A 27,196-nucleotide genomic window follows, 5' to 3' on the forward strand; every position below is an offset into this window, starting at 1 on the left:
TGGCGTGGGGGTGCATTTAACATTGTAAGCACAGGGTGCTTGTACAATTAAAAAAACGCATCGCATGCATGGTATGCGGCTATATGGCATGTGATGCGATCAGATGCCGTAAGATGGACATCGGGGGCGCCGTGCTAGGAAACAAGTACCGTAAATTGTTATAAATCATTAGCACACAATGTAAAAGGGATTTCTGAGGTTGAGCATAGCACATTTTCTGCTCAGGTCAGGAATTATATCACTTGGTTGCACAAATTTGATATTTGGAAAATAAATTGTCATGGTGCAAATACAAATCAATACAAAATACAAATTTTGTACATCACAATCTCCCAACATGAGTGTAACAAGAGCCTCAAGTCTCTACTCTATAACTCTCAGTCTGTGGCTTCCTGCTGCCTCCATTCCCCTCCTCACATCATGTCACTGCCCCTGTCAAATGCAGCCCTGTCCTCACTGACACATCACTCATCTCCTGATATACTCTGTGCTGCTGGGGACCCTGCTCCTCCCACTATATAACTCTCAGTCTGTGGCTTCCTGCTGCCTCCATTCCCCTCACATCATGTCACTGCCCCTGTCACATGCAGCCCTGTCCTCACTGACACATCACTCATGTCCTGATATACTCTGTGCTGCTGGGGACCCTGCTCCTCCCACTATATAACTCTCAGTCTGTGGCTTCCTGCTGCCCCCATTCCCCTCCTCACATCATGTCACTGCCCCTGTCACATGCAGCCCTGTCCTCACTGACACATCACTCATCTCCTGATATCCTCTGTGCTGCTGGGGACCCTGCTCCTCCCACTATATAACTCTCAGTCTGTGGCTTCCTGCTGCCCCCATTCCCCTCCTCACATCATGTCACTGCCCCTGTCACATGCAGCCCTGTCCTCACTGACACGTCACTCATCTCCTGATATACTCTGTGCTGCTGGGCACCCTGCTCCTCCCACTATATAACTCTCAGGCTGTGGCTTCCTGCAGCCCCCATTCCCCTCCTCACATCATGTCATTGCCCCTGTCACATGCAGCCCTGTCCTCACTGACACGTCACTCATCTCCTGATATACTCTGTGCTGCTGGGGACCCTGCTCCTCCCACTATATAACTCTCAGTCTGTGGCTTCCTGCAGCCCCCATTCCCCTCCTCACATCATGTCATTGCCCCTGTCACATGCAGCCCTGTCCTCACTGACACGTCACTCATCTCCTGATATACTCTGTGCTGCTGGGGACCCTGCTCCTCCCACTATATAACTCTCAGTCTGTGGCTTCCTGCTGCCTCCATTCCCCTCCTAACATCATGTCACTGCCCCTGTCACATGCAGCCCTGTCCTCACTGACACATCACTCATCTCCTGATATACTCTGTGCTGCTGGGGACCCTGCTCCTCCCACTATATAACTCTCAGTCTGTGGCTTCCTGCTGCCCCCATTCCCCTCCTCACATCATGTCACAGCCCCTGTCACATGCAGCCCTGTCCTCACTGACACATCCCCCATCTCCTGATATACTCTGTGCTGCTGGAGGACCCTGCTCCTCCCACTATATAACTCTCAGTCTGTGGCTTCCTGCTGCCTCCATTCCCCTCCTCACATCATGTCACTGCCCCTGTCACATGCAGCCCTGTCCTCACTGACACATCCCCCATCTCCTGATATACTCTGTGCTGCTGGGGACCCTGCTCCTCCCACTATATAACTCTCAGTCTGTGGCTTCCTGCTGCCCCCATTCCTCTCCTCACATGATGTCACTGCCCCTGTCACATGCAGCCCTGTCCTCTCTGACACATCACTGATCTCCTGATATACTCTGTGCTACTGGGGACACTGCTCCTCCCACTATATAACTCTCAGTCTGTGGCTTCCTGCTGCCCCCATTCCCCTCCTCACATCACATCACTGCCTCTGTCACATGCAGCCCTGTCCTCACTGACACATCACTCCTCTCCTGATATACTCTGTGCTGCTGGGGACCTTGCTCCTCCCACTATATAACTCTCAGTCTGTGGCTTCCTGCTGCCCCCATTCCCCTCCTCACATAATGTCACTGCCCCTGTCACATGCAGCCCTGTCCTCACTGACACATTAATCATCTCCTGATATACTCTTTGCTGCTGGTGACCCTGCTCCTCCCACTATATAACTCTCAGTCTGTGGCTTCCTGCTGCCTCCATTCCCCTCACATCATGTCACTGCCCCTGTCACATGCAGCCCTGTCCTCACTGACACATCACTCATCTCCTGATATACTCTGTGCTGCTGGGGACCCTGCTCCTCCCACTATATAACTCTCAGTCTGTGGCTTCCTGCTGCCTCCATTCCCCTCCTCACATCATGTCACTGCCCCTGTCATATGCAGCCCTGTCCTCACTGACACATCACTCATCTCCTGATATTCTCTGTGCTGCTGGGCACCCTGCTCCTCCCACTATATAACTCTCAGTCTGTGGCTTCCTGCTGCCCCCATTCCCCTCCTCACATCATGTCACTGCCCCTGTCACATGCAGCCCTGTCCTCACTGACACATCACTCATCTCCTGATATACTCTGTGCTGCTGTGGACCCCGCTCCTCCCACTATATAACTCTCAGTCTGTGGCTTCCTGCTGCCCCCATTCCCCTCGTCACATCATGTCACTGCCCTGTCACATGCAGCCCTGTCCTCACTGACACATCACTCATCTCCTGATATACTCTGTGCTGCTGTGGACCCTGCTCCTCCCACTATATAACTCTCAGTCTGTGGCTTCCTGCTGCCCCCATTCCCCTCCTCACATCATGTCACTGCCCCTTTCACATATAGCCCTGTCCTCACTGACACATCCCTCATCTCCTGATATACTCTGTGCTGCTGGGGACCCTGCTCCTCCCACTATATAACTCTCAGTCTGTGGCTTCCTGCTGCCCCATTACCCTCCTCACATCATGTCACTGCCAGTCACATGCAGCCCTGTCCTCATCTCCTGATATACTCTGTGCTGCTGTGGAAGCAGGGGAGCTGTGCTGGAACAGGAGTAGACATCAGGCATTGGCTATTGTCCTTGTCCTGTATCTCAGCATCATACTGAGGAGTACAGAGGTCTCCGTGCTGTGGGGTCGGCTCTGGAGGAAGCTGAGTGTGGTCCATGTTCTCCGCCTCTTCCCTCGCACATGGAAGTAATACTGGCGGAATCATTATTTTCTATTCTCTGTAGAATATTTAACATTTCTCCCAGTTTCTATACTCTGCGGACAATCGGTAAGAGTCTATATTTGCCCGAGGATAGGGCACTTAGACACATTCAGGTCTTATACAACATGCCGGTGCCGCGCTCACTCCGGACGGAATATACAGTACAGTAGGTCCACAATGAAATATCTTTGGTTTCCCATGATCCAGAAGAGCAGATTATAGTGTTTGTCCTGTCAGTGGGGATATCGGGGGACACTGGTTACGCTGCCTGGAGAAGAAAACATAGAAGATGTAATAATTACTGAATCTGTATACCGAGGGAAAGCAGAGCTATAAGTAGGTCAGGGCTACAGGGAGGTAGTAGGGGGATAGCAGTAGGAGCAGGCAGTATGGGCTGATAGTAGGGGATAGCAGTAGGAGCAGGCCGTAGGGGCTGGTAGTAGGGGATAGCAGTAGGAGCAGGCAGTATTTGCAAGTAGTAGGGGATAGCAGTAGGAGCAGGTAGTATGGGCAAGTAGTAGGGGATAGCAGTAGGAGCAGGTAGTATGGGCAAGTAGTAGGGGATAGCAGTAGGAGCAGGCAGTAGGGGCTGGTAGTAGGGGATAGCAGTAGGAGCAGGCAGTATGGGCTGGTAGTAGGGGATAGCAGTAGGAGCAGCCAGTATTTGCAAGTAGTAGGGGATAGCAGTAGGAGCAGGCCGTAGGGGCTGGTAGTAGGGGATAGCAGTAGGAGCAGGCAGTATTTGCAAGTAGTAGGGGATAGCAGTAGGAGCAGGTAGTATGGGCAAGTAGTAGGGGATAGCAGTAGGAGCAGGTAGTATGGGCAAGTAGTAGGGGATAGCAGTAGGAGCAGGCAGTAGGGGCTGGTAGTAGGGGATAGCAGTAGGAGCAGGCAGTATGGGCTGGTAGTAGGGGATAGCAGTAGGAGCAGCCAGTATTTGCAAGTAGTAGGGGATAGCAGTAGGAGCAGGCCGTAGGGGCTGGTAGTAGGGGATAGCAGTAGGAGCAGGCAGTATTTGCAAGTAGTAGGGGATAGCAGTAGGAGCAGGTAGTATGGGTAAGTAGTAGGGGATAGCAGTAGGAGCAGGTAGTATGGGTAAGTAGTAGGGGATAGCAGTAGGAGCAGGCAGTAGGGGTAAGTAGTAGGGGATAGCAGTAGAAGCAGGCAGTAGAGCCAGCAGTATGAGCAGGCAATACAGGGAGGTAGTAGGGGATAGCAATAGTAGCAGACAGTAGGAGCAGGTAGTAGGGGCCAGCAGTATGAGTAGGCAGTATGTGCAGGTAGTAGAGGCCAGCATTAGGAGCAGGCAGTAGGGGCCAGCAGTATAAGAAGCCAGTGTGCGCAGGTAGTAGAGGCCAGCATTAGGAGCAGGCAGTAGGGGCCAGCAGTATGAGTAGGCAGTACGTGAAGGTAGTAGGGATAGCAGTATGAGTAGGCAGTACAGGCAGGTAGTAGGGGATAGCAATAGGAGCAGGCAGTAGGTGCAGGTAGTAGGATATAGCAGTAGGAGCAGGTAGTAGGGGATAGCAGTAGGAGCAGGCAGTACAGGCAGGTAGTAGGGGATAGCAGTAGGAGCAGGCAGTACAGGCTGGTAGTAGGGGATAGCAATAGGAGCAGGCAGTACAGGCAGGTAGTAGGGGATAGCAATAGGAGCAGGCAGTACAGGCAGGTAGTAGGGGACAGCAGTAGGAGCAGGCAGTATGGGCAGGTAGTAGGGGCCAGCAGTATGGGCAGATAGTAGGGGTCATCAGTAGGAGAAGGCAGTACGGTGCAGTAGTAGGGGCCAGCAGTAGGAGCAGACAGTAAGGGTAAGTAGTAGGGGCAAGCAGTAGGAGCAGGCAGCATGAGCAGGTAGTAGAGGATAGCAGTAGGAGAAGGGAGTAGGGGAAAGCAGTAGGAGCAGGTAGTAAAGGCCAGCAGTATGAGCAGGTAGTATGGGCAGGTAGTAGGGGCCAGCAGTAGGAGCAGGCAGCATGGGCAGGTAGTAGGGGATAGCAGTAGGAGCAGGAAGTAGGAGCAGGTAGTAGGGGCGGGCAGTAGGAGCAGGCAGTACAGGCAGGGTTTAGAGGCCGGCAGTAGGGCAGGTAGCATAGGCCAGCAGTAGGAGCAGGTAGTAGGGGCCAGCAGTATGAGCAGGTAGTATGGGCAGGTTGTAGGGGCCAGCAGTAGGAGCAGGCAGCACGGGCAGGTAGTAGGGGATAGCAGTAGGAGCAGGTAGTAGGGGCGGGCAGTAGGAGCAGGCAGTACAGGCAGGGTTTAGAGGCCGGCAGTAGGGCAGGTAGCATAGGCCAGTAGTCGGAGCAGGCAATAGGACAGGTAGTAGGGGCCAGCAATAGGATCAGGTAGTAGTGGGGTCAAGCAGTAGTGGCAGGCAGTAGACCAGGTAGTAGAGGAAGGCAGTAGGGATAGGCAGTACTGTTAGGCAGGACAGCGGGTAGTAAGGGAAGACAATCGGGCTAGGCAGTACTGTTAGGCAGGAAATCAGGTAGTAGTGGCTGACAGGCAGTACTGCATACAGTGGAGCAGGCAGCAGAGACAGGCAGCAGAAGCAGGCAGTACATCAGGCATCAGGAGCAGCCAGTATGGTTAGGCAATAGAGCAGGCAGAAGAGGCAGGCAGTGTGGTTAGGCAGTAGAGCAGGCAGCAGGGGCAGGCAATATGTCATACAGTAGAGCAGGCAGCAGGGGAAGGCAGTACAGCAGGCAGCAGAGGCAGGCAGTATGGCAGGCAACAGGAGCAGGCAGTATGGAAGCCAGCAGGAGCAGGCAGTACAGCAGGGGCAGGCAGTACGGCAGGCAGCAAGAGCAGGCAGTATGGCAGCCAGCAGGGGCAAGCAGTACATCAGGCAGCAGGGGCAGGCAGTACGGCAGGCAGCAAGAGCAGGCAGCATGGCAGCCAGCAGGGGCAGGCAGTACGGCACGAGCTGGCAGTATGGCAGCCAGCAGGGGCAGGCAGTAGAGTAGGCAGCAGAGGCTGGCAGTACGTCAGGCAGCAGGGGCGGGCAGCAGGAGCAGGCAGTATGGCAGCCAGCAGGGGTAGGCAGTACATCAGGCAGTACGGCAGGCAGCAGGAGCAGGCAGTACATCAGGCAGCAGGGGCCAGCAGTATGGCAGGCAACAGGAGCAGGCAGTATGGAAGCCAGCAGGGGCAGACAGTACATCAGGCAGCAGGGGCAGGCAGTACGGCAGGCAGTATGGCAGCCAGCAGGGGCAGGCAGTTTGGCAGGCAGTATGGCAGCCAGCAGGGGCAGGCAGTAGAGTAGGCAGCAAAGGCTGGCAGTACGTCAGGCAGAAGGGACAGGCAGTATGGCAGGCAGTATGGTAGGCAGCAGGGGCAGGAGCAGGCAGTATGGCAGCCAGCAGGGGCAGGCAGTAGAGTAGGCAGCAGGGACAGGAAGTATGGCAGGCAGCAGGGCAGGCACTATGGTTATGCAGTATGGCAGGTAGCAGAGGCAGGCAGTACATCAGGCAGCAGGGGCAGGCAGTATGGCAGGTAGCAGAGGCAGATAGTACGGTAGCAGGCAGCAGGGGCAGACAGTATGGCAGGCAGCAGGGGCAGGCAGCAAGAGCAGGCAGTACATCAGGGAGCAGGCAGCAGGGGCAGACAGTATGGCAGGCAGCAGGGGCAGGCAGTATGGCAGGTAGCAGGGGCAGGCAGTATGGTAGGCAGCAGGGGCAGGCAGCAGGGGCAGACAGTATGGCAGGCAGCAGGAGCAGGCAGTATGGCAGGTAGCAGAGGCAGACAGTACGGTAGCAGGCAGCAGGGGCAGGCAGTATGGCAGGTAGCAGAGGCAGGCAGTACATCAGGCAGTATGGCAGGTAGCAGAGGCAGACAGTACGGCAGCAGGGGCAGACAGTATGGCAGGCAGCAGGGGCAGGCAGCAAGAGCAGGCAGTACATCAGGGAGCAGGCAGCAGGGGCAGACAGTATGGCAGGCAGCAGGGGCAGACAGTATGGCAGGTAGCAGAGGCAGGCAGTATGGCAGGCAGCAGGGGCAGGCATTATGGCAGGCAGCAGGGGCAGACAGTACATCAGGCAGTATGGCAGGTAGCAGAGGCAGACACTCCCCCATGTGGCCTAATATCATGGGGGAGTGACCTCACAATATCTGCTTCCCGTCCAGCAGCATCCACAGAGGTCTTGGCTGCCCCCAGTGGTGGGCACGGTGTATTGCTGGCTCCTTATATGTGACGGGAGCCTGATGCTGCGGGAGGCTATCACACTGCAGCACCCAGCTTCTGTCACTGCACCCACTACACCCAACACCCATGACCAAGTGTAAGTACCCACCCCAATAACAGTATAGCAGAGGCAGGCAGTACATCAGGCAGCAGGGGCAGGCAGTATGGCAGGTAGCAGAGGCAGACAGTACGGTAGCAGGCAGCAGGGGCAGGCAGTATGGCAGGTAGCAGAGGCAGACAGTACGGTAGCAGGCAGCAGGGGCAGGCAGTATGGCAGGTAGCAGAGGCAGGCAGTACATCAGGCAGTATGGCAGGTAGCAGAGGCAGACAGTACGGTAGCAGGCAGCAGGGGCAGACAGTATGGCAGGGGCAGGCAGCAAGAGCAGGCAGTACATCAGGGAGCAGGCAGCAGGGGCAGACAGTATGGCAGGCAGCAGGGGCAGACAGCATGGCAGGTAGCAGAGGCAGGTAGAATGGCAGGCAGCAGGGGCAGGCAGTATGGCAGGCAGCAGGGGCAGACAGTACATCAGGCAGTATGGCAGGTAGCAGAGGCAGACAGTACGGTAGCAGGCAGCAGGGGCAGACAGTATGGCAGGCAGCAGGGGCAGGCAGCAAGAGCAGGCAGTACATCAGGGAGCAGGCAGCAGGGGCAGACAGTATGGCAGGCAGCAGGGGTAGACAGTATGGCAGGTAGCAGAGGCAGGCAGTATGGTAGGTAGCAGAGGCAGGCAGTACATCAGGCAGCAGGGGCAGGCAGCAGGGGCAGGCAGTATGGCAGGCAGCATTGGCAGGCAGGCAGTATGGCAGGCAGCATGGGCAGGCAGCAGGAGCAGGCAGTATGGCAGGCAGCAGGAGCAGGCAGTATGGCAGGCAGCAGGGGCAGGCAGTATGGCAGGTAGCAGAGGCAGGCAGTATGGTAGGTAGCAGAGGCAGGCAGTACATCAGGCAGCAGGGGCAGGCAGTATGGCAGGTAGCAGAGGCAGACAGTACAGTAGCAGGCAGCAGGGGCAGGCAGTATGGCAGGTAGCAGAGGCAGGCAGTACATCAGGCAGTATGGCAGGTAGCAGAGGCAGACAGTACGGTAGCAGGCAGCAGGGGCAGACAGTATGGCAGGCAGCAGGGGCAGGCAGTACATCAGGCAGCAGGGGCAGACAGTATGGCAGGCAGCAGGGGCAGACAGTATGGCAGGTAGCAGAGGCAGGCAGTATGGTAGGTAGCAGAGGCAGGCAGTACATCAGGCAGTATGGCAGGTAGCAGAGGCAGACAGTACAGTAGCAGGCAGCAGGGGCAGGCAGTATGGCAGGTAGCAGAGGCAGGCAGTACATCAGGCAGTATGGCAGGTAGCAGAGGCAGACAGTACGGTAGCAGGCAGCAGGGGCAGACAGTATGGCAGGCAGCAGGGGCAGGCAGTACATCAGGCAGCAGGGGCAGACAGTATGGCAGGCAGCAGGGGCAGACAGTATGGCAGGTAGCAGAGGCAGGCAGTATGGTAGGTAGCAGAGGCAGGCAGTACATCAGGCAGTATGGCAGGTAGCAGAGGCAGACATTACGGTAGCAGGCAGCAGGGGCAGACAGTATGGCAGGCAGCAAGAGTAGGCAGTACATCAGGGAGCAGGCAGCAGGGGCAGACCGTATGGCAGGCAGCAGAGGCAGGCAGTATGGTAGGTAGCAGAGGCAGGCAGTACATCAGGCAGCAGGGGCAGGCAGCAGGGGCAGACAGTATGGCAGGTAGCAGAGGCAGGCAGTATGGTAGGTAGCAGAGGCAGGCAGTACATCAGGCAGCAGGGGCAGGCAGTATGGCAGGCAGCAGGGGCAGGCAGCAGGAGCAGGCAGTATGGCAGGCAGCAGGGGCAGGCAGCATGGGCAGGCAGCAGGAGCAGGCAGTATGGCAGGCAGCAGGAGCAGGCAGTACGGCAGGCAGCAGGGGCAGACAGTATGGCAGGTAGCAGAGGCAGGCAGTATGGTAGGTAGCAGAGGCAGGCAGTACATCAGGCAGCAGGGGCAGGCAGTATGGCAGGCAGCAGGGGCAGGCAGTATGGTAGGTAGCAGAGGCAGGAAGTACATCAGGCAGCAGGGGCAGGCAGTATGGCAGGCAGCAGTGGCAGGCAGCAGGGGCAGGCAGTATGGCAGGCAGCAGGGGCAGACAGGGGGGTTTAGAAGAAAGCGCGATATCCTTCTGTTACCTGCATCTACCACAGCGCAGCTCCAGCATGGACAACCAGGTTGAGGAGACCCAGCAGGACAATAGAAGGTGACAGGACGTCCCCTGAGCTCAGGATTGTCAGGTAAGTGGCTGTTTTGAGGCCAGTAACTGATGGAAGAATACATAGAAGGCATCAGCACATTACAGTAATGTATCAAATGTTCTAAGGAGGACATCGCCCATAGCAACCTAGTGTTCATTCTAGCACTCGCCATCTTTGAAAACCCATGCAGTTCCTCTTCCCTGCCTGGGGTGTCACTGTCTGCTGTAGTGCTTCTAGCACAGTGTGGTCTGTATATCAGCACTGATATGCAAACCAGACATGTGCTAGAAACACCACAGCAGACAGCAGACAGCGACACCCCAGGCAGAGAGGAGGAACTGCATGGTGAGTGCTAGAATGAACACTAGCAACCTGTTAGATTCTACATGTACAATGCATAGAGTGCAAGCTAAAGGTTTATCGCTCCCTATGGACACGCCTCCATCCCTCACTGCAACGACGGCTCAGTGCTCAAAGGGGTGTGGCCTAATATCATGGGGGAGTGACCTCACAATGGGCCTTATTCTGGTTGGAGCGGCCGGCCGTACGCGTACGTCCCGGTGTTTTTCATGATCTGCGCATGCGTACAATCGCTAATGCGCCGGCGCGAACACTCCACAACGCTTACGGCCGGGTCTCAACGTGCGAAAAAACCTGTACGCGAGTGTACGGTTATTGGGGGCGGCATAGGGGCGTGAAGAGGGGAGCGGCCGAAATAATGAGGGAAAATGGGCGTAAATATGGGCGTACACGGGGGTGTGCACCAAAAATGAGCGGTGCTACTACCGCACGATCGACTAAAGCACCGTTCATTTCGGACACAAAACAGGCGGCCACCAACCGCCATCTCAAACCACCCCTACAGATACCGCATGTCAGCGTGCGCCTGGGTTAGCTAATTTACGCGGATTACTACTCAAACACATACACCTGAATGTAATAAGCAATGCTGCAGTCTATTAAGTCAAAACCATGAATTCACTACCTGCAAGCCACACACAGCACTCTAACACATTGGAAGGTTATCTTTCTATACTTCTCTACATTTAAAGGTTTGTTTAATTTAAGGTAAGAATCTTTGTAAGACCTGCTTATATATGCTAAGGTAGGTATTTGTTAAACAGGTCGACACATTCACTACGTGCTTTCATCGACTTTACACAGTAGCACACTCAATCTACACAAGTCGACATGTGTCAACGTGTTCACTCTAATACAAACATAGGTTTTGTATTTATTATACAATAACATAAACCACATCTAACACCTACAAAGGATGTTTCAGCAATGTTTTAAGCCCATGGCCACTATTTTGCACATTAATTAATTCAATCAATTAATTAATTTTCATAATTATAGTTGAAAGGCAACATTTGCAGGTCCATATATATGAAGGGTATGTCAGCATACACGGACGTACGCTCACTCTCACGAGCGGTGACATAAGCTGACTTTTCTATTGAAAACAATAGGGACCCGTCCGTGCAAACTGGCGTACGCTCAGATCTCCGCAAGAAGTCGGTGGGGAGACGGACGAAAGACGTCCGTAAACGGCGCCGTACGCTCAGTTGTACGCCTGTTGTCGGAGTGCAAGGGCTGGGCCGTCCGCGTACGTTGCCGTACGCTCATTTGTACGCCACTCCCCTTCTACGGTATTTCTGCCCGTAAGTAAGCGGCTGATTTGTGGGTGGACCTAACCCTAACGGCCGCGTACGGCTAGCGTACGTTAATAGTGAACGTACGCACGTTTGGCCGCTCCGATCAGAATAAGCTCCAATATCTGCTTCCCGTCCAGCAGCATCCACAGAGATCCTGGCTGCCCCCAGTGGTGGGCACGGTGTATTGCTGGCTCCTTATATGTGACGGGAGCCTGATGCTGCGGGAGGCTATCACACTGCAGCACCCAGCTTCTGTCACTGCACCCACTACACCCAACACCCATGACCAAGTGTAAGTACCCACCCCAATAACAGTATAGCTACAGGGTGTATATATTACATGTACTCACTGTCTCCACCCAAGTACTAGAGAATTCCGGAAAAGGCCGGTATACGGTCACTAGGTCGACAGTGAAAAGGTCGACATGCATTAGGTTGACTACTAATACGCGACAAGTTTTAGATCGACAAATGTAAAAGGTCAACATGGCTTTAGGTCAACAGGGTCATTAGGTCGACATTGGGAAGGTCAGCAGTCAAAAGGTCGACATGGGGTTTTCACATTTTTGGGGGGAGCCGACATGTGCCGACAGGCGGTATTTCATGCCCTACCACCCACTAGGGCATGGAGGGAGAATGTGCCGAATGTAGCGAGCCATGGGAGGGGACGCACTGCACTTTTTTGTGGCCATGTCGACTGTGTTGTCATTTCAGACAAAAAACGTGAAAAACCCTTATTGGCCTTCCCAATGTTGACCTAATGCTTGTGTCGACCAAATGATCCTGTTGACCTAAAGCCATGTTGACCTTTTACAGGTGTCAACCTAAAGCCTGTCGACATTCAGTGGTCGATGTAATGCATGTCGGCATTAGTTAGGTTGAGCCAATGATCGACAGCCAGGAAAGCCTACTGATGTCATACAACTAAGGGGCCCATTTATCAAACCATATTTGCGGCTAAATCCCCGAAAACACCAGTTTTCAGAGTTTAGCCGCAAATATTAAGTATCACCTAATTGTATCAAAGGGGGACCGCAGCAGGAATCTCCGATCCCTGCTGCGATCCCCCCTGCAGCGCCGCCGGCCGCATCCCCCATAGGTTTCTATGGGGGATGCAAAGCTGCCCGATGTATTAAAATCGGGCAGCCCGGCTTCGCACCCCTGGGCTATCGCCATTTTGGGATGGCAATAGCCCATTGTAGCCTATGGCTGCGGGATTGCACTGCCGAGCGGGGCAGTGCGGTCACAGGGGTCGGAGGGGGTCAGCGCATAACCGCGCATGCGCAGACCCCCCGGCTTCCGGGTCAGGGCGTTGCAAGGACGGGCTCCTTTCGGAGCCCTGTCCCTGTGCCCTTCTAATGATACATCCAGGCGGTATTTCACAATACCGCAATGCGATGTCCGGCGATGTCACTGCGCCGGCATCGCTCTATTTTGATAAATGCGCCCCTAACCCTTATCATATCCCTACACAGTAACACTGCTAAATACTCACCTATACCACAAGCTAAAGATTAATAACATTTGGCCATATATATGAATTTAGAGATCAATTAACCATTCAGCTTTAGGGATAGACAGACAGCCAATTAGCTCGTAACTGACATGTTACAGGCTGGGTTTTAAAAATGTCAGATGGGAGCTGATTGTCTGGTTTTTATCAGTCTCCAATTCATCACTTTCTGAAGCTGGTACATCTGGCCCATAGTCCTGGTACTGTCATATAAATGATGGCGCACAGCGGGGCCCTTTATACTGAACAGGGTATGGCGAATATATAAAATGTTTACTCCCTGTAAATTCTCATATAAATATCTTTATGAGAGCAGGATACTCAGTGCAGCTTCGTCTCTCACGGAATACTCACACGTATACCGTGAGAGGTGGAGGTGTTATATGGCTGTGTTCCCATACACGTATAACGTGAGAGGTGGAGGTGTTATACGGCTGTGTTCCTATACATGTATGCAGGCCTGGCGACAGGGGGTCAAAGAGGACAGGTGACCCGGGCCCCGACGATTTAAGGTAAAGGAGCGTGTCAGTGTGATAGAGCACAGGCTGCAGGGTGAGGGAGTGCGTCAGTGTGATAGAATGCAGGACGCAGGGTGAGGGAGTGCGTCAGTGTGATAGAATGCAGGACCCTGCGTGAGGGAGTGCGACAGTTTGCTAAAGCACAGATCGTGGTGTGAGAGAGTGCATCAGTGTGATAGAGCGCAGGCTGCAGGGTAAGGGAGCGTGTCAGTGTGATAGAGCGCAGGCTGCAGGGTAAGGGAGCGTGTCAGAGTGATAGAGCGCAGGGAGAGGGAGTGCACCAGTTTGGTAAAGCGCAGAGCGTGGGGTGAGACAGTGTGTCAGTGTGATATAGCGCAGGCTGCAGGGTGAGGGAACGTCAGTGTGATATAGTGCAGGCTGCAGGGTGAGGGAACGTCAGTGTGATATAGTGCAGGCTGCAGGGTGAGGGAACGTCAGTGTGATATAGTGCAGGCTGCAGGGTGAGGGAGCGTCAGTGTGATATAGTGCAGGCTGCAGGGTGAGGGCGCGTCAGTGTGATATAGTGCAGGCTGCAGGGTGAGGGAGCGTCATTGTGATATAGTGCAGGCTGCAGGGTGAGGGAGCGTCAGTGTGATATAGTGCAGGGTGAGGGAGCGTCAGTGTGATATAGTGCAGGCTGCAGGGTGAGGGAGCGTCAGTGTGATAGAGCGCAGGCTGCAGGGTGAGGGAGCGTCAGTGTGATATAGTGCAGGGTGAGGGAGCGTCAGTGTGATATAGTGCAGGCTGCAGGGTGAGGGAGCGTCAGTGTGATATAGTGCAGGGTAAGGGAGCGTCAGTGTGATATAGTGCAGGCTGCAGGGTGAGGGAGCGTCAGTGTGATATAGTGCAGGCTGCAGGGTGAGGGAGCGTCAGTGTGATATAGCGCAGGCCACAGGGTGAGGGAGTGTGTCAGTGTGATATAGTGCAGGCTGCAGGGTGAGGGAGCGTCAGTGTGATATAGTGCAGGGTGAGGGAGCGTCAGTGTGATATAGTGCAGGCTGCAGGGTGAGGGAGCGTCAGTGTGATAGAGCGCAGGCTGCAGGGTGAGGGAGCGTCAGTGTGATATAGTGCAGGCTGCAGGGTGAGGGAGCGTCAGTGTGATAGAGCGCAGGCTGCAGGGTGAGGGAGCGTCAGTGTGATATAGTGCAGGCTGCAGGGTGAGGGAGCGTCAGTGTGATATAGTGCAGGCTGCAGGGTGAGGGAGTGCGTCAGTTTGCTAAAGCACAGAGCGCGGGGTGAGGGAGTGTGTCAGTGTTATATAGCGCAGGCTGCAGGGTGAGGGAACGTCAGTGTGATATAGAGCAAGCTGCAGGGTGAGGGAGCGTCAGTGTGATATAGTGCAGGCTGCAGGGTGAGGGAGCGTCAGTGTGATAGAGCGCAGGCTGCAGGGTGAGGGAGCGTCAGTGTGATATAGTGCAGGCTGCAGGGTGAGGGAACGTCAGTGTGATATAGTGCAGGCTGCAGGGTGAGGGAGTGCGTCAGTTTGCTAAAGCACAGAGCGCGGGGTGAGGGAGTGTGTCAGTGTTATATAGCGCAGGCTGCAGGGTGAGGGAACGTCAGTGTGATATAGAGCAAGCTGCAGGGTGAGGGAGTGCGTCAGTTTGCTAAAGCACAGAGCGCGGGGTGAGGGAGTGTGTCAGTGTTATATAGCGCAGGCTGCAGGGTGAGGGAACGTCAGTGTGATATAGAGCAAGCTGCAGGGTGAGGGAGTGCGTCAGTTTGCTAAAGCGCAGAGCGCGGGGTGAGAGAGTGTGTCAGTGTGATAGAGCGCAGGCTGCAGGGTAAGGGAGTGTGTCAGAGTGATAGAATGCAGGACACAGGGTGAGGGATTGCGCTAGTTTGTTAAATCGCGAGGTGAGGAAGTGCATAGTGTGATAGAGCGCAGGCTGCAGGGTGAGGGAGCATGTCAGAGTGATAGAACGCAGGAGGCAGGGTGAGGGAGTGCGTCAGTATGCTAAAGCACAGAGCGCGGGATGAGAGAGTGCGTCAGTGTGATAGAACACAGGCCATGGGCGAGGGAGTGCGTCAGTGTGCTAAAGCGCAGACCGCGTTGTGAGGGAGTATATCAATTGATAGAGCGCAGAATGAGGGAGTGCGTCAGTGTGCTTAAGCGCAGACCGCGTTGTGAGGGAGTACATCAATGTGATAGAGGGCACCACTCCAGTAATGGGCATGCGCTTCCAGTTTAGTCCCAGAAAAGGGGGTGATCGTGTTTGAGGGGGCCCTCAGAGATATCAATGTATAGGGCCCTAAAATTTCTGTTGCCGGCCCTGCGTGTATGGGAATGCAGCTATATAATACCTCCGCCTCTCACGGCATACGTGTATGGGAACGCAGCTATATAACACCTCCGCCTCTCACAGCATACGTGTATGGGAACGCAGCTATATAACACCTCTGCCTCTCACAGTATACGTGTATGGGAACGCAGCTATATAACACTTCCGCCTCTCACAGTATACGTGTATGGGAACGCAGCTATATAACACCTCCGCCTCTCACGGCATACGTGTATGGGAACGCAGCTATATAACACCTCCGCCTCTCACGGCATACGTGTATGGGATGCAGCTATATAACACCTCCACCTCTCATGGTATACATGTATGGGATGCAGCTATATAACACCTCCGCCTCTCACAGTATACGTGTATGGGAACGCAGCTATATAACACCTCCACCTCTCACAGTATACGTGTATGGGAACGCAGCTATATAACACCTCTGCCTCTCACAGCATACGTGTATGGGAACGCAGCTATATAACACTTCCGCCTCTCACGGCATACGTGTATGGGAACACAGCTATATAACACCTCCGCCTCTCACGGCATACGTGTATGGGAACGCAGCTATATAACACTTCCGCCTCTCACAGTATACGTGTATGGGAACGCAGCTATATAACACCTCTGCCTCTCACAGCATACGTGTATGGGAACGCAGCTATATAACACTTCCGCCTCTCACAGTATACGTGTATGGGAACGCAGCTATATAACACCTCCGCCTCTCACGGCATACGTGTATGGGAACGCAGCTATATAACACCTCCGCCTCTCACGGCATACGTGTATGGGATGCAGCTATATAACACCTCCACCTCTCATGGTATACATGTATGGGATGCAGCTATATAACACCTCCGCCTCTCACAGTATACGTGTATGGGAACGCAGCTATATAACACCTCCACCTCTCACAGTATACGTGTATGGGAACGCAGCTATATAACACCTCTGCCTCTCACAGCATACGTGTATGGGAACGCAGCTATATAACACTTCCGCCTCTCACGGTATACGTGTATGGGATGCAGCTATATAACACTTCCGCCTCTCATGGTATACATGTATGGGATGCAGCTATATAACACCTCCGCCTCTCACAGTATACGTGTATGGGAACGCAGCTATATAACACCTCCACCTCTCACAGTATACGTGTATGGGAACGCAGCTATAAAACACCTCTGCCTCTCACGGTATACGTGTATGGGAACGCAGCTATATAACACTTCCGCCTCTCACGGTATACGTGTATGGGAACGCAGCTATATAACACTTCCGCCTCTCACGGTATACGTGTATGGGAACGCAGCTATATAACACCTCTGCCTCTCACGGTATACGTGTATGGGATGCAGCTATATAACACCTCCATCTCTCATGGCATACATGTATGGGAATACAGCTATATAACACCTCTGCATCTCACGGCCTACGTGTATGGGAACGCAGCTATATAACACCTCCTCCTCTCATGGCATACATGTATGGGAATACAGCTATATAACACCTCCACCTCTCACAGTATACGTGTATGAATATACAGCTATATAACACCTCTGCCTCTCACGGCATACGTGTATGAAAATACAGCTATATAACACCTCCGCATCTCACAGCCTACGTGTATGGGAACGCAGCTATATAACACCTCCTCCTCTCACGGCATACGTATATGGGAGCGCAGCTATATAACACCTCCATCTCTCACGGCATACGTGTATGGGATGCAGCTATATAACACCTCTGCCTCTCATGGTATACGTGTATGGGATGCAGCTATATAACACCTCCGCCTCTCACGGCATACGTGTATGGGAACGCAGCTATATAACACCTCCGCCTCTCATGATATACGTGTATGGGAACGCAGCTATATAACACCTCCACCTCTCATGGCATACATGTATGGGAATACAGCTATATAACACCTCCACCTCTCACAGTATACGTGTATGAATATACAGCTATATAACACCTCTGCCTCTCACGGCATACGTGTATGAAAATACAGCTATATAACACCTCCGCATCTCACGGCCTACGTGTATGGGAACGCAGCTATATAACACCTCCTCCTCTCACGGCATACGTATATGGGAGCGCAGCTATATAACACCTCCATCTCTCACGGCATACGTGTATGGGATGCAGCTATATAACACCTCTGCCTCTCATGGTATACGTGTATGGGATGCAGCTATATAACACCTCCGCCTCTCACGGCATACGTGTATGGGAACGCAGCTATATAACACCTCCGCCTCTCATGGTATACGTGTATGGGAACGCAGCTATATAACACCTCCACCTCTCACGGCATACGTGTATGGGATGCAGCTATATAACACCTCCATCTCTCACGGCATACGTGTATGAAAGCCCAGCTATATAACACCTCCACCTCTCACGGCATACATGTATGGGATGCAGCTATATAACACCTCCACCTCTCACGGCATACGTGTATGGGATGCAGCTATATAACAACTCCGCCTCTCACAGCATACGTGTATGGGAACGCAGCTATATAACACCTCCGCCTCTCACAGCATACGTGTATGGGATGCAGCTATATAACACCTCCGCCTCTCACGGTATACGTGTTTGGGAACGCAGTTATATAACACCTCTGCCTCTCGCGGTATACGTGTATGGGATGCAGCTATATAACACCTCCATCTCTCATGGCATACGTGTATGGGATGCAGCTATATAACACATCCGCCTCTCACGGCATACGTGTATGGGATGCAGCTATATAACACCTCTGCCTCTCACGGCATACGTGTATGGGAATGCAGCTATATAACACCTCCGCCTCTCACGGCATACGTGTATGAAAGCCCAGCTATATAACACCTCCATCTCTCACGGCATACGTGTATGGGATGCAGCTATATAACACCTCCGCCTCTCACAGCATACGTGTATGAAAGCCCAGCTATATAACACCTCCATCTCTCACGGCATACGTGTATGGGATGCAGCTATATAACACCTCCGCCTATCACAGCATACGTGTATGGGATGCAGCTATATAACACCTCTGCCTCTCACAGTATACGTCTATGGGAACGCAGCTATATAACACCTCTGCCTCTCGCGGTATACGTGTATGGGAACGCAGCTATATAACACCTCCGCCTCTCACAGCATACGTGTATGGGAACGCAGCTATATAACACATCCGTCTCTCATGGTATACATGTATGGGATGCAGCTATATAACACCTCCGCCTCTCACAGCATATGTGTATGGGAATGCAACTATACAACTCCTCCGCCTCTCACAGCATACGTGTATGGGATGCAGCTATATAACACATCCACCTCTCACGGCATACGTGTATGGGAACGCAGCTATATAACACCTCCGCCTCTCACAGTATACGTGTATGGGATGAAGCTATATAACACCTCCGCCTCTCACAGTATACGTGTATGGGATGCAGCTATATAACACCTCCGCCTCTCACGCCATACGTGTATGGGAACGCAGCTATATAACACCTCCGCCTCTCACAGTATACGTGTATGGGAACGCAGCTATATAACACCTCCGCCTCTCACAGTATACATGTATGGGAACGCAGCTATATAACACCTCCGCCTCTCACAGTATACGTGTATGGGATGCAGCTATATAACACCTCCGCCTCTCACAGCATATGTGTATGGGAATGCAACTATACAACTCCTCCGCCTCTCACAGCATACGTGTATGGGATGCAGCTATATAACACCTCCGCCTCTCACGGCATATGTGTATGGGATGCAGCTATATAACACATCCACCTCTCACGGCATACGTGTATGGGATGCAGCTACTGTATATAACACCTCCGCCTCTCACAGCATACGTGTATTGGAACGCAGCTATATAACACCTCCGCCTCTCACAGTATACGTGTATGGGATGCAGCTATATAACACCTCCGCCTCTCACAGTATACGTGTATGGGATGCAGCTATATAACACCTCCGCCTCTCACGCCATACGTGTATGGGAACGCAGCTATATAACACCTCCGCCTCTCACAGTATACATGTATGAGATGCAGCTATATAACACCTCCGCCTCTCACAGTATACGTGTATAGGATGCAGCTATATAACACCTCCGCCTCTCACAGCATACGTGTATGGGAACGCAGCTATATAACACCTCCGCCTCTCACAGTATAGGTGTATGGGAACGCAGCTATATAACACATCCGCCTCTCACGGTATACGTGTATGAGATGCAGCTATATAACACCTCCGCCTCTCATGGTATACGTGTATGGGATGCAGCTATATAACACCTCCGCCTCTCACGGTATACGTGTATGGAATGCAGCTATATAACATGTAAGAGGTAGCTGGCCTGGTAGCCGGTGAGAGGCAGCTGGCCTGGGAGTCAGTGAGATGTAGCTGGCCTGGGAGCCGGTGAGAGGCAGCTGGCCTGGGAGCCACTGAGAGGCAGCTGGCCTGGGAGTCGGTGAGAGGCAGCTGGCCTGGGAGTCAGTGAGATGTAGCTGGCCTGGGAGCCACTGAGAGGTAGCTGGCCTGGGAGCCGGTGAGAGGTAGCTGGCCTGGGAGCCGGTGAGAGGCAGCTGGCCTGGGAGTCGGTGAGAGGTAGCTGGCCTGGGAGCCGATGAGAGGCAGCTGGCCTAGGAGTCGGTGAGAGGTAGCTGGCCTGGGAGCCGGTGAGAGGTAGCTGGCCTGGGAGCCGATGAGAGGTAGCTGGCCTGGGAGTCGGTGAGATGCAGCTGGCCTGGGAGTCGGTGAGAGGTAGCTGGCCTGGGAGCCGATGAGAGGCAGCTGGCCTAGGAGTCGGTGAGAGGTAGCTGGCCTGGTAGCCGGTGAGAGGCAGCTGGCCTGGGAGCCGGTGAGAGGTAGCTGGCCTGGGAGCCGGTGAGAGGCAGCTGGCCTGGGAGTCGGTAAGAGGTAGCTGGCCTGGGAGTCGGTGAGAGGCAGCTGGCCTGGGAGTCAGTGAGATGTAGCTGGCCTGGGAGCCACTGAGAGGTAGCTGGCCTGGGAGCCGGTGAGAGGTAGCTGGCCTGGGAGCCGGTGAGAGGCAGCTGGCCTAGGAGTCGGTGAGAGGTAGCTGGCCTGGGAGTCGGTGAGAGGTAGCTGGCCTGGGAGCCGATGAGAGGCAGCTGGCCTAGGAGTCGGTGAGAGGTAGCTGGCCTGGGAGCCGGTGAGAGGTAGCTGGCCTGGGAGCCGATGAGAGGCAGCTGGCCTGGGAGCCGGTGAGATGCAGCTGGCCTGGGAGTCGGTGAGAGGTAGCTGGCCTGGGAGTCGGTGAGAGGTAGCTGGCCTGAGAGTCGGTGAGAGCAGAGGCGTAACTATAGCGCCGGGGGCTGCAGTGCTATAGTTACACCCTGCCGCCCTGCCGCCATCCCCCGCAGTCTTTACCTGTCTTCAGTATGCGCTGGTCCCGGCTCCCTTCTTCTGCTATGAGGACCACCACAAAATGTCCGCCCCCATTTAGCAGAAAGTTCTCTGAGTTCAGCCGGACGTGCGTTGCTAGGGGGAGGAAGGGCTTACCTTTCGGGGTCCAGGAGGACCTGCAAGAAGGTAAGCCCAAGGGAGGGGGAGAGTGGAGGTCGGCGAGGCGGCGGGTTTGAGGTGGAGGCGTCGGGCGACGAAAAGAAGCCCATAGGCTTTCTATAGGGTATCGCCACCCAAAGATGGCGATACCCTACAATACGGGATCGTGCCGGCAGCGTTTTCATACATAGGAAAATGCAGTAAAATGGGGGTTTTACAGCATTTTCCCCTTAGTACATCCTGCCCATAGAGAGATTGTGAAAAGAGATTATGAACGTGGCACCTAGAAACGTGGGTGTGCACTGCTACATCTGAGAGGGATCTTGTAAAATGACTGATATCCAAATATAGATGAGCCCCAAAGCAGCGGTAAAGTGCTGGGAAATGGTACTGTATCTGTCTCTCATTCCTTTTTTCCCAAAAAATGTATCAGTTTAATGTGGGCTAGGTGATATGAGGGAGATTGCTAGACTAATGAGGGAGAGAGGGAGATTGCTGCTATGTCAGGGAGTCTGCTGTAGAATGCAGGAGGGGGAGTCTGCTGTAGAATGCAGGAGGGGAGGTAACTATGATGTAACAGTGTATTGTGGGCTAGGTGACATGAGGGAGATGGCTAGACTAATGAGGGAGAGGGGAGATTGCTGCTATGTCAGGGAGTCTCCTGTAGAATGCAGGAGAGGAGGTGACTATGGTGTAACAGTGTAATGTGGGCTAGGTGACATGAGGGAGATGGCTAGACTAATGAGGGAGAGGGGAGATTGCTGCTATGTCAGGGAGTCTCCTGTAGAATGCAGGAGAGGAGGTGACTATGGTGTAACAGTGTAATGTGGGCTAGGTGACATGAGGGAGATTGCTAGACTAATGAGGGAGAGAGGGAGATTGCTGCTATGTCAGGAAGTCTCCTGCAGAATGCAGGAGGGGAGGTAACTATGATATAACAGTGTAATGTGGACTAGGTGACATGAGGGAGATTGCTAGACTAATGAGGGAGAGAGGGAGATTGCTGCTATATCAGGGAATCTCCTGCAGAATGCAGGAGGGGAGGTAACTATGATGTAACAGTGTAATGTGGGCTAGGTGACATGGGGGAGATTGCTAGGCTAATGAGGGAGAGAGGGAGGTTGCTGCTATTTCAGGGAGTCTCTTGCAGAATGCAGGAGGGGAGGTAACTATGATGTAACAGTGTAATGTGGGCTAGGTGACATGAGGGAGATTGCTAGACTAATGAGGGAGAGAGGGAGATTGCTGCTATGTCAGGGAGTCTCCTGCAGAATGCAGGAGGGGAGGTAACTATGATATAACAGTGTAATGTGGGCTAGGTGACATGAGGGAGATTGCTAGACTAATGAGGGAGAGAGGGAGATTGCTGCTATGTCAGGGAGTCTCCTGCAGAATGCAGGAGGGGAGGTAACTATGATGTAACAGTGTAATGTGGGCTAGGTGACATGAGGGTGATTGCTAGACTAATGAGGGAGAGAGGGAGATTGCTGCTATGTCAGGGAGTCTCCTGCAGAATGCAGGAGGGGAGGCAACTATTATGTAACAGTGTAATGTGGGCTAGGTGACATGAGGGAGATGGCTAGACTAATGAGGGAGAGAGGGAGATTGCTGCTATGTCAGGGAGTCTCCTGCAGAATGCAGGAGGGGAGGTAACTATGATGTAACAGTGTAATGTGGGCTAGGTGACATGAGGGAGATTGCTAGACTAATGAGGGAGAGAGGGAGATTGCTGCTATGTCAGGGAGTCTCCTGCAGAATGCAGGAGGGGAGGTAACTATGATATAACAGTGTAATGTGGGCTAGGTGACATGAGGGAGATTGCTAGACTAATGAGGGAGAGAGGGAGATTGCTGCTATGTCAGGGAGTCTCCTGCAGAATGCAGGAGGGGAGGTAACTATGATGTAACAGTGTAATGTGGGCTAGGTGACATGAGGGAGATTGCTAGACTAATGAGGGAGAGAGGGAGATTGCTGCTATGTCAGGGAGTCTCCTGCAGAATGCAGGAGGGGAGGCAACTATTATGTAACAGTGTAATGTGGGCTAGGTGACATGAGGGAGATGGCTAGACTAATGAGGGAGAGAGGGAGATTGCTGCTATGTCAGGGAGTCTCCTGCAGAATGCAGGAGGGGAGGTAACTATGATGTAACAGTGCAATATGGGCTAGGTGACATGGGGGAGATTGCTAGACTAATGAGGGAGAGAGGGAGATTGCTGCTATGTCAGGGAGTCTCCTGCAGAATGCAGGAGGGGAGGTAACTATGATGTAACAGTGTAATGTGGGCTAGGTGACATGAGGGAGATTGCTAGACTAATGAGGGAGAGAGGGAGATTGCTGCTATGTCAGGGAGTCTCCTGCAGAATGCAGGAGGGGAGGTAACTATGATATAACAGTGTAATGTGGGCTAGGTGACATGAGGGAGATTGCTAGACTAATGAGGGAGAGAGGGAGATTGCTGCTATGTCAGGGAGTCTCCTGCAGAATGCAGGAGGGGAGGTAACTATGATGTAACAGTGTAATGTGGGCTAGGTGACATGAGGGGGATTGCTAGACTAATGAGGGAGAGAGGGAGATTGCTGCTATGTCAGGGAGTCTCCTGCAGAATGCAGGAGGGGAGGCAACTATTATGTAACAGTGTAATGTGGGCTAGGTGACATGAGGGGGATTGCTAGACTAATGAGGGAGAGAGGGAGATTGCTGCTATGTCAGGGAGTCTCCTGCAGAATGCAGGAGGGGAGGCAACTATTATGTAACAGTGTAATGTGGGCTAGGTGACATGAGGGAGATGGCTAGACTAATGAGGGAGAGAGGGAGATTGCTGCTATGTCAGGGAGTCTCCTGCAGAATGCAGGAGGGGAGGTAACTATGATGTAACAGTGCAATATGGGCTAGGTGACATGGGGGAGATTGCTAGACTAATGAGGGAGAGAGGGAGATTGCTGCTATGTCAGGGAGTCTCCTGCAGAATGCAGGAGGGGAGGTAACTATGATGTAACAGTGTGGCACCCTACAGCGGGTCCCACTCAGCCAGATGTGTGAGATTAACCCCACTGCTGAGAGGGGGTTAATCTCCCTCCCAATCCCCATGGGCGCCCGGAACCTGGAGGAGGGACTCACCCGGGCGATGCAGAGCCGGAAGGAGGTCAGCGGGGATTGGAGGGCGGTGAGGCCGGAAGCTGGCAAGAGAGAGGGGTCGTCAGGAGCGCGGGAAGTGTACTGCCCGGCGTCAGGGGAACAGCCGGCGGGTATCCCAGTGCGCGCAGCTCTAAAAGGCGCAGATTCGTCACCAGAGCCCCAGAGCGTGCAGCCGAGCGCTGATGCCCGGAGGAACAGCCTCCGTGTGGAATCCCCAGCACCCGGGGAGCGGGGAGAGAGAGAGCGGGACTGGGCACAAGCGCAGCTCTGTCCGGTGACAGAGGACAGGCAGCCGCTGACCTTCACGCCACGCAGCGGGACTCCAGCTCCCCGGCGGTGATTGACAGGGGGACGGAGCGTCTGTACTCGCAAGTCAGGCAGGATGGGACACAGAAGTTGCCACCCAGGTATGCAGGGGACGGAGCACCAGCACAGCAGAAGGACCCAGACGGCCTGCCCTTCAGAGAGCAGCCTCCTCATGTGCTGCGGCCACCCGGAGAAACAGTGAGTCTGGTCCTAGTGACCACAGTGCGGGGTGAAGCACACCCTATGGTGCAGTACCCCTTTGATCCCTGTGGGTTGAAGGGACCCGAGTCAGGTGCAGTAAGAGGGACCAGCGCAGCCAAGTCCCGGAAGGTTAGCCTCAGGAGAAAGGGACAGCAGTCACATCCCAAGAGACAACCCCGAGATATGGTCATGGGCCAGAGCAGGCAACCCCGTGCAAGACCTCACCTACCCCTCTAGTACTGCCGCTACTGGTTCAGGGGCAGGCCAGTACGCACCGCCCTAATCTCTTTAAGGGGAAGCTCAAGCCAGATTAAACCCCTCCTCATATGGCGCCGGCTACTTATCCGTAGGAAGGCCGACTGGAGTATTGTGCCGGCTACTTATCCGTAGGAAGGCCGAGCCCTAGACACGGGTTCAGGACGCTAGTTGGGTACCGGTACCATTAGTCCATTTAGGGTTAGGTATAGTACACCTTAGTAGTAAAATAAGTAGAAATATAGGAGTTCTTAAAAGGAGTAAATTGTTCGCGTTAGTGCGTTAAAAGAAATGATGATGTTGATTAGCCCAGTATAGGCTATTCGCTAGATCAATCCAATGTATGCAGGATTGATACATTTATTGTTGTAAGATCGCATTGTTTACCTTTTTACTGCAGTGATTTGTACAGCTGCCCTAGGGGAAGCGGTAGACATGATGTTTGCCTGTGCTGAGTGGCGAGTAATAAAAGGTAACCTATTTAATGGCATTTGCTCCCTCGATTCTGTATTCACTATTGTTGTCTAATCCCCTGGATCAACAGTACTACACCCGTGCGGGTACCACAACAGTGTAATGTGGGCTAGGTGACATGAGGGAGATTGCTAGACTAATGAGGGAGAGGGGAGATTGCTGCTATGTCAGGGAGTCTCCTGTAGAATGCAGGAGAGGAGGTGACTATGGTGTAACAGTGTAATGTGGGCTAGGTGACATAAGGGAGATTGCTAGACTAATGAGGGCAAGAGGGAGATTATGCTGGGAGCCTTGCTTATAGCCCCTTGCTCAGATGTGATTGGCTGCAAGTACCTGTGTACACCTTGGTCCAGAGATCAGGTGTACAGGTCAGAGTTCAGGTCAGCGAGCAGCGCGATTGGTTGAGCCTGTCAAGTGACCGCAGGTGTCATGGCAGCACCCATACAGTGATGGGCCAGCGTGGAATCGGCATGGGACACCGAACGGGTACCAGAGGGACACAGGGGACATCGCGCCATGGATCGCTTATGTGGGCCTATGCCTCAGGACGCACCAGCGCAATGGTAAGGGACGCGGCTGCAGATGTGACCGCACACCGCGATTCCTGACACCACCAATATATTAACATACTAGTAAGCACACTCGAAGCTAATGCTTCGAAAGCTAGTCTGCTACCTGATTGCCTCTGTGTTTGTGTGAGAGAGAAAGAGATGTAGTTTCACTCGGTGCCAGCAGATGGCAGTGTTTCCGAGACACATAAACGGACACTATGTATAATATGTATAGATGATCATATTCCGCAGCAGGACATATAGTTACACAATTTATACACATACAGTATAATGATCATCTTATATATTTACACTTTGATATTTTCCTCTTGGACCTCTATGTGTTAAATTGTTAAGAGGGTTACACAAGTAAAGTGGACGAAGCGACCCCCCCCCCCCCCCCACTGAGTGTGCCAGTGGACTGACAGGACTGGTCTCCTGGCGGGGGTAAATGGAGACTGCCAGAAAATAAGACTCATTAAATCAATCTAGCATTACGCAATCCACATTATAGCACACTACACGTGCAAATGCACATCCCACATATAGCACACCTGTATGATGTCACCACCCGTATGATGTCACCACCCGCATAATGTCACCACCCGCATGATGTCACCACCCGTATGATGTCACCACCCTATGATGTCACCACCCGCATGATGTCACCATCCATATGATGTCACCACCCACATAATGTCACCACTCGTATAATGTCACCACCCGTTTGATGTCACCACCCACATGATGTCACCACCCACATGATGTCACCACCCACATGTTGTCACCACCCGTATGATGTCACTACCCGTATGATGTCACCACCCATATGAGGTCTCCACCCGCATGATGTCACCACCCACATGATGTCACAACATGTATGATGTCACCACCCATATGATGTCACCACCCGTATGATGTCACCACCCTATGATGTCACCAACCGCATGATGTCACCACCCATATGAGGTCACCATCCGCATAATGTCACCACCCGCATGATGTCACCACCCGTATGATGTCACCACCTGCATAATGTCACCACCCATATGATGTCACCACCCATATGATGTCACCACGCGCATGATGTCACCACCCTATGATGTCACCACCCATATGAGGTCACCATCCGCATGATGTCACCACCCGCATAATGT

At 53.3% G+C, this 27,196-nt stretch overlaps 1 protein-coding gene across 1 annotated transcript in view; it reads right to left on the minus strand.

Moving 5' to 3' along the window:
• The window catches only part of VTCN1 (V-set domain containing T cell activation inhibitor 1), a 51,178-nt gene that overhangs the window by 3,280 nt on the left and 20,702 nt on the right, over positions 1-27,196 (minus strand). The window contains exon 4 of the mRNA XM_083170051.1: positions 24,235-24,293. Coding sequence (XP_083026177.1) covers positions 24,235-24,293 — 59 coding nt within the window. The remainder of the gene's footprint in view (positions 1-24,234; positions 24,294-27,196) is intronic.

The sequence above is a fragment of the Crinia signifera genome, chromosome 2, assembly GCF_055691185.1.
Source record: "Crinia signifera chromosome 2, ASM5569118v1, whole genome shotgun sequence".
In the NCBI taxonomy this organism is placed as follows: Eukaryota; Metazoa; Chordata; class Amphibia; order Anura; family Myobatrachidae; genus Crinia; species Crinia signifera.